Source organism: Myzus persicae, unplaced genomic scaffold (genome assembly GCF_001856785.1).
Source record: "Myzus persicae strain clone G006 unplaced genomic scaffold, MPER_G0061.0, whole genome shotgun sequence".
In the NCBI taxonomy this organism is placed as follows: Eukaryota; Metazoa; Arthropoda; class Insecta; order Hemiptera; family Aphididae; genus Myzus; species Myzus persicae.
The window spans coordinates 67,968-82,824 of record NW_019100469.1 but is presented as its reverse complement, the minus strand read 5'-3'; the positions used below and the strand labels follow the sequence as shown (position 1 = coordinate 82,824).

General features: G+C 27.2%; 1 protein-coding gene across 1 annotated transcript; it reads right to left on the bottom strand.

Annotated features, from left to right (window-relative positions):
• Positions 1 to 6,164: 6,164 nt before the first annotated feature.
• Positions 6,165 to 14,012, bottom strand: LOC111037440. Its single transcript, XM_022320056.1, has 8 exons — positions 13,900 to 14,012; positions 12,910 to 12,991; positions 12,296 to 12,815; positions 10,803 to 11,019; positions 9,265 to 9,695; positions 8,724 to 8,916; positions 8,359 to 8,655; positions 6,165 to 7,040 (listed from the first exon to the last, which is right to left on the bottom strand). The coding sequence occupies exons 3-8, from the start codon at positions 12,790 to 12,792 to the stop codon at positions 6,222 to 6,224; spliced, it is 2,454 nt and encodes an 817-aa protein (XP_022175748.1). The 5' UTR covers positions 12,793 to 12,815; positions 12,910 to 12,991; positions 13,900 to 14,012; the 3' UTR covers positions 6,165 to 6,221.
• Positions 14,013 to 14,857: the final 845 nt, after the last annotated feature.

Here is a 14,857-nt window from a genome sequence, read left to right as displayed (position 1 = left end):
CTAAAGTCTAAGATATATAATATATAATATATATTAGTCCGTGATAAAGGCCAAGAGGCTAATACATTTATAACATAGGTATATTAATATTTAAAAATACTAAATTAGAATAATTGGATAATGGATTATAAACGTATTAAGAGAGAAAATAATTTACACAATTTATTTAACTGGTGTATGAAGATGTACAATGATCTTTGTACCCATGATTATAGATGATTACATTTTTATGACATAGACAATCGACTTATAAATTAGATCGGGCGAGTAGCCAGGAGGGTGTTACAAATGCAAAGCACCCCTAGGCCCTAACCCTCCTGATCGTGTTATACTTATTCACTTCAAAATCTTATAATCTATAACGGTGAAGATTCCTCATAACTCATAAGCCTTCATGTACCTTCTACACAATATATTAACTATCATACCGACAATAAAATTACTAAATTTATTTTAATATACGAATGTAATCACTTAAATATCACTAGATACTAGGTAGGGATTTTTGAATTTTTCCCAATAATATAAATGAATGTGGTGCGATCCTCAAACCTTGGCATGCATATTCATGTGTGAAGTATAATGAAAAGTCAACAAAAATGTCAACCTTTTTTAAACGACGGCCCTGGCGAGACCTGTTGCTTACCCAGTCCGCGTCATTGATGTATTTTTGATTTTGAAGGGGAAGGATTTTATAGGTTTTGAAATTAGCACGAATGGTTATCTATATATTTGCAAAAAAATTATGCTAATCGTTATAACTTTAATAATTGTACAATGAATGGAAAATGCTAGGATAAATATTCGGTGAAAGTTTCATGTAAATATTTACGGTTATTTTTAGATTCTAAGCGGAACGATGAATGTATTCATCTTAAGACAATGATGGTTTTTTTTATGTACAAGGTATTTAGTAGAAATAATGCTTTAGTAGATCTTACCTTTTCTGAATATTATGACTCATGTTAAACTGCTTATATAGGCATATGACATTTTCGATTATTAGTTCTTTTTTTAATAATGTTGATGAAAAAATTTTAGCTCAGTCAACAAATTTGAAAACGACATACAAGGTTTCTCGTAAGTAGTTAGGGGAAATAAAAAAAATAGAATAAATCCACAGTAATTTTTTATGGGCGTTTTAAGTTCAAATTTGGACGAAATTACATATTAAGACTAAGAATAACAACTCTAGTTATTTTGTTGTAGTTTCAAAATATTATTTGTGGGTACTTGAAACTTTTAGAGAAGGAACATTATTACATTTTATACGCTATACATACTATGACATTTTCAAATTCAATTTTTTGACAAAAATGAATTTAACCTACTCGCTATAATCAGTAGCAAATCCAGGGTAGAATTTTGGGGGAAGGACCTCCTAAAAAAATTACTTCTAAGCCATATACATGTTACGGTCAATGATGAAAATTGAATATTTACGTTATTAACCGGTCATTAACGTTAGAAGCCAATTCGGTAGGTTATTTTCGTTAACTACCGGGCAATAACGTCAGTATCCAAGATAATAGGTTACCTATTGTTGTAAATTACAAAATAAAATAAAAGAATTTTACCTCAATGACCGAATCTTAACGTTATTAACCATTGACTGTTGGTCAATTACCTAAATAAAATTAATTACAGACTACAATTTTTAATAATTGCCTTATTATCAATAATATAATATAATCTTAATATAATATAAAATCTTCACTTGATACATAATAAAGCATAATATATTATTATTTTCTGGATAGATACTTGTTTTATCAAACGTTTTTTTTTCCATTAACCATTAATATTTCGTATTTGCGAACCATCCTGTAATCTTTTACCGATTTTTTCAATCCTTTAGTACTTAATATTTTTTTCGACTCTTTAACGTTGGAAATTTGGTCACTATACTCCGATAAACTAAAATAGGAATATTATTGTCAGTCCGTTTTTGACTAATCAACTTATTAAATAAATCGTAGAATTTACTATGGCGTAGTAACTACGCATAGTATCTACATCCATACTTAATATTTTATGTAAATAAAAAGTAAATATTTAAAAATGCAATAAAACGTGAACTGACGCGCGAACTGCGAAATGTCGAACTGGCGAACTGCGAATCAAGCGATATGAAACGTCTACGATGTCTGCAACGAAACTTAAATAGCTAAAATACGTTATGGGAAAAAAAATCCAATAAAACAAATTACCAAGGTACCTTTGATAATTTGTTAAATAAGCACGGCATTATTTAACTTAGCCATCAGCTATAATATATTAATATTATTATGGTTTACTTGAGTAACTATCGCTGATTATCAATGATATTCTTAAAAATAATACATACCTACTAACGTAGTACCTAATGTGTGTAGATAAATAAGTGATACTTAACAGTGACCCGTATGTAACAGGAGTTGGGAATTGACGTAAATAATAAAAAAATACCCGTGTTTACAACATTAACCACTATGTATCGCCATTTACGTAAATTACCGGTCATTTACGTAAATTTGTATTGTACAAGATAATTTTCGACATTGGTCGGGCTTTAACGTAAATATAAAAATTGTCACCGTTGACCGTAGGTAACATACACATTATAAATTATAATGCTTAAATTCACGTGTTCCCGAAAATATGAAAGAAATGGTTATTAATTGTATTATGGTTGGATTAGGAATCGTTAATACTTAATGTTAATGAGGTACCTATAACAATATTAAACTATAATATATTTTAATTGTTTTGTTTTGAAATAACTGTTGAAGAGGGTCGGGGAGGTGAGAGGGCCAATCAGTGGCGTATATAAGAATTAATTTCGGGGGGAGGAGGGAGGTATAAAAATAATTATTGAATTATTATTATAAATCAACTTTATTTTAATAATAAATTATAAAAACTAGAAACTTATATTTTCGAGGCAGGTTTGCAAAATTATTAATCACTTCTTCAGTCCCTATTGAAATAGATGCTGATAAATTGACATGAAGGCTAATCCTGTTAGTCAATTTTGACTTGTATTATTTCTCAAGTACAGCTTCAATCTTTTTAGCGTTGAAAATGATCTTTCCGATGATGCTGTTGATACCGGTGAAGTTACTAATAACAGTAATAACTAATAACAGTAATAACTAATAAGTAATATTGATATCAAGCACCATATATTAGGAAAAAAATCAACGGATACTTTATTGAAAGTATCAATAACAGACTTTGGACACTCATTCTAGGAAACATTTTTTCCATTTTTCTATCCATACTTTTAATTCTGATTCAAATGTATTGTACCTGGGAAAAACATGTACATAAAGTCTATACATTTTTCAAAATCATTTAAACCAGAGCTGTGAATTTAATGCATTTGCATGTTTTTTTGCTACACTGTATAATAAAATGGACTCGGCAAAAATTTTTTTTGACTTATTTACAGTTCAAATACCTAATTTTATTTTTCATATTTTTGCATATTTCATGGGTTAGGGCATATAAATGTATGTTTTAATAATTTTCTTGTGTAAATGCTTTTTTTCTTAATATTTACATTTTTTCGGTCAATATGTTCTAAATCGACATTAAAATATTAAATTTATTTGTATAAACTATGACTTTTATAGTTTCATAGACACTACCTATTCTATTTTTACTCGGATATTATTGACTGAAATTGTAGAAGATATTTCGATAAAGTTTAGTCAATTAACAGGTACAGCTGGAACTGCTATTAAAAACAAATAACGAGCAGTTTTTAACAAAAACAAAGGATTTCAAATTATGCATAATATTTCAAAAATTTAACTGGTGAAAAAGAGAACGTAGGTTTGGATATACCAGAAGATTTAACCGGTAGCGACATGACGTATTTCAAGTTAGACCCAATAACTTCGTCGGACGTAGAACTCTCTTTTTCTTTATATAGCAATATGTGGGTACCAAACATTAGGTCTTTCAAGTTTGAAATCCAAAGAAATCATTGATTGTACAATGCAATAACTACTTAAAATATATAATTTTAAGTAGAAATATAATCTATTTTAAACTTATTTCTTTTAAAGATCTTGTAGAAGACGAAGATCAAGACTAGTACGTCCAACAATTCTTATACTCATATCAATATGTAACGATACTAATATTTAAACTAAAATTAATAAAAAATTATAATGAAAAAAATAAAAGTTAAATTTTTGTGGTTTCGTTGCATATTTTTGAAAAATTAGAGCATATTTTGTCAGTTTTTAGTGCATATTATAAGTTTTTAAGTGCATTAAATTTACAGCCTTGATTATAACTAGGTTTAAACTTGTTGAGGAGATTTGAAATCAATTTTCGTAGTACAGAAATAATTTTATTGTGTTTAGAAAATCGTTCTATTAATAATCGTTCTATTTTTAAAATAATCGATGTGGTATAAACATTGTTCGTATATAATACTGGTCCAGTGATTCAGCTGATGTATTACTACAAGACAATTGATGCCCAGTTATTCGAGGTATTTGAGTAATTTCATCCAATACATTCAATTTTTCTTTGACTTCTAAAAACAATGTTTGAAAATATTTATCGGCATTTATGCGAGTAAAAGATAAAACCTGTATACAATTTTTAACATTTTCATAACATTCAGATAAATCACATTTTACTTTTTGTAATGCATTACCTACATAATGGCAGTGTAAATGCAAAAAGTTTTTCTATGATAATGCTATTTTTAATGGAGATGAGCGATGAGTCTTAAGTAATTGAAAAGCTAGTTGTGATGTTTCTATATTATGATTATTTTCGAGATTATGTAATGCATAAGCTATAGCCTATAACTTCGTATAAATCTTTGAATCTTTACATAATTTCGTGACGACCTACCCAACGTGTTTCACACATTTTTATAAGGGTATTTTGTTGGGTACTTGGAATATGTTTTTTTTAAACATTATTTTAATACTTCAGATCTCATTAAAGAATTTTGAAAAAAATTAATTTTCGAAGCTGAACCAATAGAATTTCGTATATAGGAGTGGTTCAAGATCTTCCAATCGCTAAATTGAGTGAATAAGCCGCGCAGTGAACGTATAAAGCGCATGAGGTTAGTACGACGGACCGTCATTATTTTAATTATCTAGTAATACCTATTTCATATAAATTAAGTGAATAACTATTTTTATTAATACGTCTCACCTGCAATTTTCATTTTTGTATCATCCCGTGTTTCGCTGTTAGAGTTAATACATTGATTAAATAAATTCATATGAGTGCCGGGGGGGGGGGGGGTGAATTTCAAACCCCCCTTATATACGCCACTGGGGTTGAAGTCCCTAGGTCCCCTGGATTCGTGACTGACTGTAGTACTAGTGCCTAATAGTAAAATAAATTACTTTAATCACAGTAATATCATAAAATATACCTTTTATTTGACTTGTTATCGAGAACCGAGGGAGGAACTGCTGTTAGTATTGCTCTCCCTCGGTGTGTACGTCATAAAATGTACCTATTTAGTAATACTATAGGTTGCAAACCGTCTTCGCTCAGAATCGTTTTTTGAATACATTGATTTTATATCTTTGTTTTAAATTTAACAATTTCATTACAGTGACTATAACTATATCTGATGTACAGCAGATGTACTCAGTTCACTCTATCACCCATTTTTTTCTTTGATTACGAAAAACAAAAACAATTTTGTTAGAAACTGGTTTTGAGTAAAAATTTGTGTTTTTTTTAAATGTACGTATTGTTTTTCCTGATGCCTTTATAAAATTACTGTGAATTTTCAATTCAAACTTTTAAAAATACTAACTAGATTCACTTTCTCATCAGAAGAAACAGTGAAGTTGAAAATTTAAAGCTTTATTTCAACTACTGTCATGTAGACACTAAAAATAAAATAGTAATTAAAATAGTATGTTACTTAACTATTAATGTTCAAGTGTACGAAAAAATAAGTACATTTTCAATTAGTAAACTTTTTTTTATAATATTATTGTCATAACTGAATATCTATAAAATTATAATAGTCAAATGGCAAAAAAAATAAGTAACTTGTGATTTAATATTGAAACAGTATACAAAAATAATTGAAAAATGTATTATGTATATATAACAACAACATAATGTTATAATCATAGATAAATTTAATTTCTTAGTACTATAATAAAAAAAAACCTTGTATATTTTAGGGAAAAAAAATTAAAAACAAAAATAAACTCAACTCATTTTTTTTTTGAATGCTACTGAACAAAATTTGTTTTTGGTTTAGGTTTTGGATTTTGTGGACTTAGTTGGGGTCTTAGACTAAGTAATGGTGTTGTAGATGGATTCTGAAATGGATTTGATTGAATTGGTGAACAAAAATTTGCATGGTTTTGATTAAAATAGCTATTAAGCTCAGTAGAAGATACATTAGGTGAATTAAAACGTGTCTGAGTGTTGGCTAAAATATTTTGATATAACTGCTGAGTGTAACGTTGTATTCCTTGCCGCATTGCTAAATTATCATCTATAGTCATATCCTTTGATTTATTGGATAGTGCAGCCCCTTCTCCGTGAGAAGAATTTAAAACTTTTGCAATTTTAACTTTCATTTGATTAACATCATTTGCTTTTGGCTGCGGTTTTTTATTTTGCGGTTTTTTTGAATCATTTTTATTATTTTTAGAATTGGCATTAATTGTAACTTTTGCGTCTTTGTTCAATTCAACATTGTGTGTAAAAACTTTAGGGCCTGTCTTTTGCAAGTGCTTTGCCTTATGATTTTTTTTTGGTTTATTTTTATTAATACTCTCATTATCTGATGATTCAGTTTCACTTCGCACTGATGTACTTGAAAATGTAGATTTAACTGAAGAATCAACCATGAGCTTGCTTTTCATAGATGAGTCAACATCTTTCATTTTTAAATTACATGTTTCTATGATTTTAGTTAACATTTTACAGTAATACAGTAAATCATCAGAAGAAGTGCCACTTAAATTTGTGGCCAATCTAATTTCGTTACAAATAAGCTCTGATAAATTAAATGATTTTGAACCAAATGATGAAAAATGTTTCTGAAAAAAATAAAATACTCTTAAGAAGTACCTTTTACACAGATTGTTGAATTCATTTTGTCAAAAAAAATAAATTATATACATAATAATAATAATAGTATAACATCACGTATGACGGTTATAATAACTAATAAGTCAGTACTACCATAGAACAGTATGAAATAGATTTTGACATGAATATAAATATTTATTGTTTAAATATCCAATTTCTAACAACATTTTAACCTTCAACAGTGATAAAAGCACTATGTTAATCATTGTTTTAATTTTAGTAATAACACAACTGATGAGGAATTTCATATTACATTTATTTTTAAACCTAGGATAGAGGTTCCCAAACTCGTACGACCCATTTTGGAAATTATTTAAACTTTGGAGGCCCAGTAGGCCCACAATAACATCAGTGACCTTTTTTTGCCATTACAAATAAAAATTTAAAAAAGAATCATTTTGAATTGAAGAACATTTTATTTTATTATTAAATTTTTATCAAGGAATTAATTATAGCATTATAGCAATAAATTGCTATCTTTTCCATAACTACCAATCTGATTGCGTCGAGTTGATACAATCGTAGTTAATTCGTAAATGTGACAAACTCAGATAACAATTTATGATAAAACTAAATTTAAACATCAACGAAAATTAATGGAAACACATATCTAAAAAATATATTATTTGAAAACATAATGTGACCCACAGTTAGGAAACGTCTGGCCTAGGATATTAAAATTAAGAATTTCATTAATTTTTAACTACAATATAATTTGCTAATTTTGATAATTTTGATAATTTTGATGGAGTTCAAAAGCTTACAAAATATTAAAAACCATGCATTTTTAAAATTTTATAATTTCTATAAGTGTAAATTATAAGGAATCTTATGTTAAATGTTCAAGCTTTACAAGAATGTTTTTTTTTAACATAAATAATTCTTGAAATGTTTGAAATTTATATCATGGTCTTGGAAAATGCTATATGTACTTGGTGAAGATTCAATTTTTGAATTATTAAAAAAGAAAATAATCACAAGCAACTTATTTATCAATTTTGCTGATTATTTTGAAAAGTAATGCCAAATCATAACTTTGACATCCAAATGTACAAGCTAGATATAATTTACTACCAGAAACCACCTTCAAAGTTGCATGTACCAAAAGGTGTTTTTCATTACTTATATATTTTAAGTATAACTAAAAATATATTTCTAATTTGTTTATTAGCAATAAAAACATATAATAGATGGATAATTTGTAAGTTAGGTGGACAATAATATTTAGTACAAGTTAAAATTGATATATTTAAAAAAAATACTTACTGTAATTATATCATTATTGACAATATCTGATTGTTCAATCAACTTAATAAACTGTTCAACACCAGATCTTAGGTTGCTTTTGAATAATATTGTATAAGAACAAAGCTGAGCCATAATTTTTGATTTATCGAGTCCATCATATTTAGAAAGCAAATTAGTTAGGTAAGGGACAGGATCTTCTCCATTTCTTTGTTTTTTCACTATAAGCCCTAAATCTATTCCTAATTTTGATGCCTTATTCTTCATCGGAGGTTGATTTTGTTTTGTTACACTTGTTTTAGGTTTCTGTTTATTTGACTAAAATTATCAAAAAAAAAACTATTAACTAGAACATTACATGAATACATTTTCGGAATATATCTTACAATAGCTTTATATGCTTGAACTGTATTCTCAATTGCTTGTAAGACAGTGGCATCATTTGGTGCCATTTCAAAGGCTTTTGTCAAATATTGTTTTCCCAAATTAAAATCACGAACCATAATTGGAAGAGTCATTAATATTCTAGCACACTTAACTATCAAGTGAGGGTCTTTTGGATTCATGCTTACTATGGTTCTAAAACAATAAAAAAAAATACATTAAATATATCAAATAAATATAAAAGAAACCATTACAAAACTCTCTTGTAAAATATTTAGAAATAAGTTCTATGCCAAATTTAAAATTTAATATTAAGTGACGAGTTTCAATCAAAATTAGACCAAAATGTTTTTATAAAGACTTATCACATATTATATTATTTCTTTTATGAAGTAAATAATATCTATCTATTTATACATATGTAGTTATTCATACTACAAGCAATGATATATAATGCCCAAATGCCAAAATCATTTCAAATAATTAGAAAATTACAACAAAAAATAATTTCTTAAAAATATGATAATTGAATCCTTTACTTACTTAATCATATGAACAATTTTTTTGTTTTCTTTTAGATTTTTATTTAAAAAGGATTTATCATTTTTATTTTTATTATTATGATAATTTCCAACTATAGTATCTCTATATAGAACCATTTTATGGTAATTGAAAAGAGCATTTTTTCCATTAAACAAAACAATCGCTTGATGAATTGTATTCATTTCATTTTCAGCTGGAGTTGATTTAGGTGACTGAGAGAATTGTCTTTGAGCTGTCAATGCAAGTGAATAAATATAAAACCAATAAGCAGTTTTAGGATCTAAATCACATGCTTTCTTTGCCACCTCACAAGCTTTTTTTAAATAGATAAGATTTCCACCATATTCAATTAAGACAGCTGCACGTATTGCATGTACAGATGCTCTTGATTTAGGATCCATATTGGCAAATGATTCAATATCATCTAATAACTAAAAAAAATAGAAACTGATATTTAAGAAATTATGATAGATAAATCCACATGTTAGTCGACTAGTCTAAACAATTTTTTTCTATTTAAAATATATAGTATTGTAGTTCTCAATCTCGTGGTTGCCTACTAATAATAAATAATAATACAGGATCACCAACACATGGTATTATAATCTATGCACAATTAAAAGAAAATATTTTAAGGAGTTGTAAAAAAATTGAATATCTTATTTGAGTTATCATTTAAAAAAATTGAGAATCAGTAGAATAGGAAGTTAATATTATTTCACAATTTAAGCTTTATCAAATATTCAAATGTTAGCAATACTTTTCTCAAGTATCCTTGTTATCTATGATATCTGATAGTTATATATATTTTAAGTAGAGATGGTCCAATAACACTTTTAACTGATTTTAATAATCCAAATATGCTACGTAAGTAAAGCCGATAACTGATCCCATTAACACAAATATATTTTTGCAAAAACCCTCAAACTAATATTAAAATAAATCCGATACCTGATAAACCACTATTTACCAATTATATATTATTATTTCTATTTTACAATTTTTTTATGGTTCCTTTAGACATTTTAAAAATGTATTTAAAAAAATAAAATAACAAATTAAAATTAATAATAATGATAAATATGTAACTGTATTTCTTTTAAACAAATTATTAATCAAGTGTTAAACATTCAAATTAGGGAAATTCAAATTAATATTCAATACAATTGTACTGCAATATATGAACATTTTAAAATTCTAATATAATATACTCATACTAACTTGCATAACAAATCTAAATATCATAAAAATGGTGACATACAAATAGTTTGATAATAGATTAATTCATAAATATAAAATTGTAAGACTAACAACACAAAATCAGTTCCTCTGAACACCAATTTGATTAGTTGTTTATGTTTATTATGCTACTTACACTGGTTTTGTGTGGAAAATATTATACACAAAGTAGTGTTTGGTTGTGGTTTAAACTTTAAATGTAATTTATAGGTACAAATATTTAAAATAATATGCATACTACAAATTTGAATATTATATGAGAATAAATAAATAATGCCTAATTAAAAATATTAGCTTACCCATTTACATTCTCCAGTAAGATTAGTAGCAAATAACATATGAATGAAAGTTGCCTTCATAACATGTAGAAGACCAGTTTTAATAGATAAATAAAACTCATCAGTACCTTTATCTAAATCTTCAAGCCAAGTCCCAATTTCCAATATTTTCATTTGGGCTAATTCGGACTCACCTTTATGAAATAGTTCATAAGAAATAATTATGTTACCTATAAACCTAAGTAAGAAATATAAATATTATTTAATCAAATTAAATTAATTATTTACTTATTTAATTTAAAAGTTTACAATCATATAACAACCAGTTAAAATACATTTATTCTAAACAAACACCGTCCTCTAACCTGACTCACCCCTCTCCAAAAATGAATTTTTGAAATTCATTACCTATATACCTTGGCAGGAATGGGTGACCTTAAAAAGACTTAGAACTGGTCATTAAAAATGGGAAATAAGCTGTATAAATGGGGACTTAGGGATACAACACAATGCGACTGCGGGCATGATAATCAAGACAACCAACTACATCGTGGAAGACTGTCCAGTACGCAACATACAAGGCGGAATGAAACACCTCCACAAGGTTACTAAAAATGGCTGACCAATCTGGATATTAAAATCTAAGACTCAACAAATAGTATCCCAACTCACTTTCCAATCATTCATATATATTTTACATTGTTTTATTTTATTACTATTATCTATTTGACTAATAACTACTAATTTATGTTTCTAAATTTTATTAAAATTTTATATTTATATTTCTTATTGTAATATTTGTTGTTGCTATAGTATTAACCAATTTTAATACTTTTAGTGTTGGATTAAACCATATGAGAAATAAAATAACACCCAATTTTATTAATTTTTTTAAAATAAAGCAAACAATTATGATAATAGTGATACTACTAATAATACATTGAATCCTTCATAATATAGCAGACACCATTTTATAATTTGGTTTTTACCCCATTATACAATGTATAGAGATAGACCAAGTGTTACACTAAGAACAATAGTCACAACTATTAGAAAGATATAAAACTATGAGAAAAAACAGATAAAAAATGATTTAAAAAAAAGCCTACTGATAGAATGTAAAAACTGTTGTTAATCATTTACATTTTTTATTTTAATTTGAATAGGGATTGGGTAGACACTACCCATCTTTTGAGTCCTTGTTTAAGTAATTTTGATGGTTGCTTGCATTTTTTTGAATAATATTTTAGTCAGTAGTTTTATATATTTTGAAGTAAGTATCTAATGGGCTAGTTTAAAAATTATGAATAGGTATGAAGTAAACTGATTTTAGAAATGATCACTGTGGTGATGAATGAAGATAATGAGGTACATATTGAATATGACGTGGAAGTGTCTAATTGTTACCTGTTGAGGTAGACTGCCATAAATGATTAGTTAATTAAAGCGTATTTGATTCATTTTCAATTTTAATACTAAGTATTTTATTCAATTATTTACTAAAACGTTCCTACCTTTCTAATGTAAATTCAGATGAAGTTATATTTAAGTTATAATCTCCATACTTATTCCGGATGTATAAAATTAAATTTTTCTTGTTCTTTGATTTTATGTTCCACGTAAATAAGCACTGAAGACTATTAATTTGGTTCAACGTTTTTTTTATATTGGGATCCTCAACTGCAGGAATTTCTAGTTGATTTTCTCCAATAGAGCTAACTTCACTTTTAGTGTCATCAAAATTGTCAAATGTAGCACTATCATTTAAATATTCCATCAATGGATGGTTATCAGTGATAGACAATAACTCAATAGCTTCAGTAACATTATCCTTTGTCGCGGAACAATTATCATCATTATCTGAATTATCTTTGATCTCATCCAATCCAGTTAGCATATCTTCGACATCTTTTTTAGTAATTTTAACTGTTTCAGAGTCCACCGCAGTTGTTTCCTTCTTAGCATCAATAACAGATTTATTAAGAAGTGATTTAAACATTGAAGCAAACATATTTATTGCTGAATGGGAAAAACCTTTCAAAAAACAATGAAAAGAGTTAGTTAAAAACCTTGTAATAATTAATAAATATCCAACCAACGATATTTGACTATTTGTTATAATACTTACAATTAGAAAGTGAATAAGTGACTAATAGCAATATTAGTAGTGCAAATTTAATTTTCTTCCGAATTCCACCAAGTTGCAATACCTATAAGTTATAAGTAATAACTATTATATTAATTGAGTATTTATGTTTCAACACCAACGAAACGTTTTTAAATTCCAATTAAATTAAAGACAGTTCATGAAAGCAAGTGGGTAAACAATAATATTATAATTTATAATATCAGCATTAATATAAACGATAAACACAATAAACCTCATACAGTAATACCCTATTGTAAAAATAGTGAGTCTCGAGCTATTGAAATCCGAGTCCGATACTCGGACGATTCAGGAGATAACAGTTTACAGTACCCCCACAAGGCACAAACCAGTAAACCATGGCTATATAAATAATTGTTATTTGTTTTTATGTTATACGGTGGTATCGCCCGAACGCCGTGATACCACTACTAAAATTTAACGACGAATATTACCTATGTCAATTATTAATTATTTATAATATTAATTGATAAATCCAACTCAATTCTAAAATAGTAAAATATGATTAATTATGAAACATGGTAAAATTGTAGAATACTAATATTAAGTAGGTAATGATATTGCGTATTTGCGTGTTACATTTTAAAAAGCATTTAACAATTATTATTAACATCTACGTAAAGTATTCCAGATTGTACAGTGTACATTTATGACACGGGTAATAACCTACCTATTCTAATCATATAATATTATGAATTATATTTACCATTTAGTATTAAGTAATAACACTATAATAGTAAAGTATCTATATAATAACCGACCATTATTATTTACCTAGTATAATATACAAATACAAAATAAACACGTCATACGTTTTGTTTTAGAAAATTCATAATGATGGCCGACGGGTACCTACCTCTACCTCTAATGTCTAATTCTTATGACATTGTGGATACAATTAAAACTGAAAAGTTCTGTGGGTTTTGTTCCAAAACTGTTCAATTTACATACCTATTGAGCATACTGTGACTAAATATTGAAAATTATTAACATGTTTTTCTCATCCCCGGTTCGGCGGTTCCGTCCACCAGTCTGTCGAAATAATCCGCTGTAAGATGAAGGAAAAAAATTAATTTCGTAATAATAATTAGTTTCACATAAATGTTTAAATTATAATGAGCACATAGCGTCATTAATGTGTGCTGAATGCCCAATGAACACAGTTCAACATACTACTTCTATGAATAATATGAATAGAATCCAGAATTAAATCATGCTTTTAAAAATTTCAAAATATATAATGAAAATATTAGGTAGGTATGTAAAGAAAAAGTGGCTAAATATATAATTATAGATACTATGCATTATATTTATCATACCTACTAATTAGTAATTACTAGGTATATACTATGTCTATATGGTATAAAGACATAGGTTCTATTGTCCATGATATTTATACTTGATATACAATATCGGGTATGCATATAGGCTATAATTATTGCCTGATAATTGATAAACAATTATTTAAAAAATAAATATTAATATTACACCAGGAATCAATGTAGGCATATATACATACATTACATACCAAACATTTTATCATTTACAATACGAAAAACTAGTACAGTAATTTAAACTAAAACAAACTTTTAATTGGCTCAAATATTAATAGGTGTAATATTCTATACAATCTTCATAAATAATAACGACCAGCTGCTGTCGAACATTGTTGCAATGTCAATTGTTATTTTTTTAGTAAAATTAATTTATCTTAAGATAATGTGCAAGCGCACCATTTGCTTTCTCTCTCTGGCTCACAACATATTTACGTTCAACATAATCTGTAGACTGCAATCTCGCGCTGTGCTTTTTAAGAGTGAATATTGCCCTATTATCACACTTTACAACAGTATCTGTATATGTACGTTTGCATTTTTATGATATTAAAATTTTTCTTTGAATTCATAAC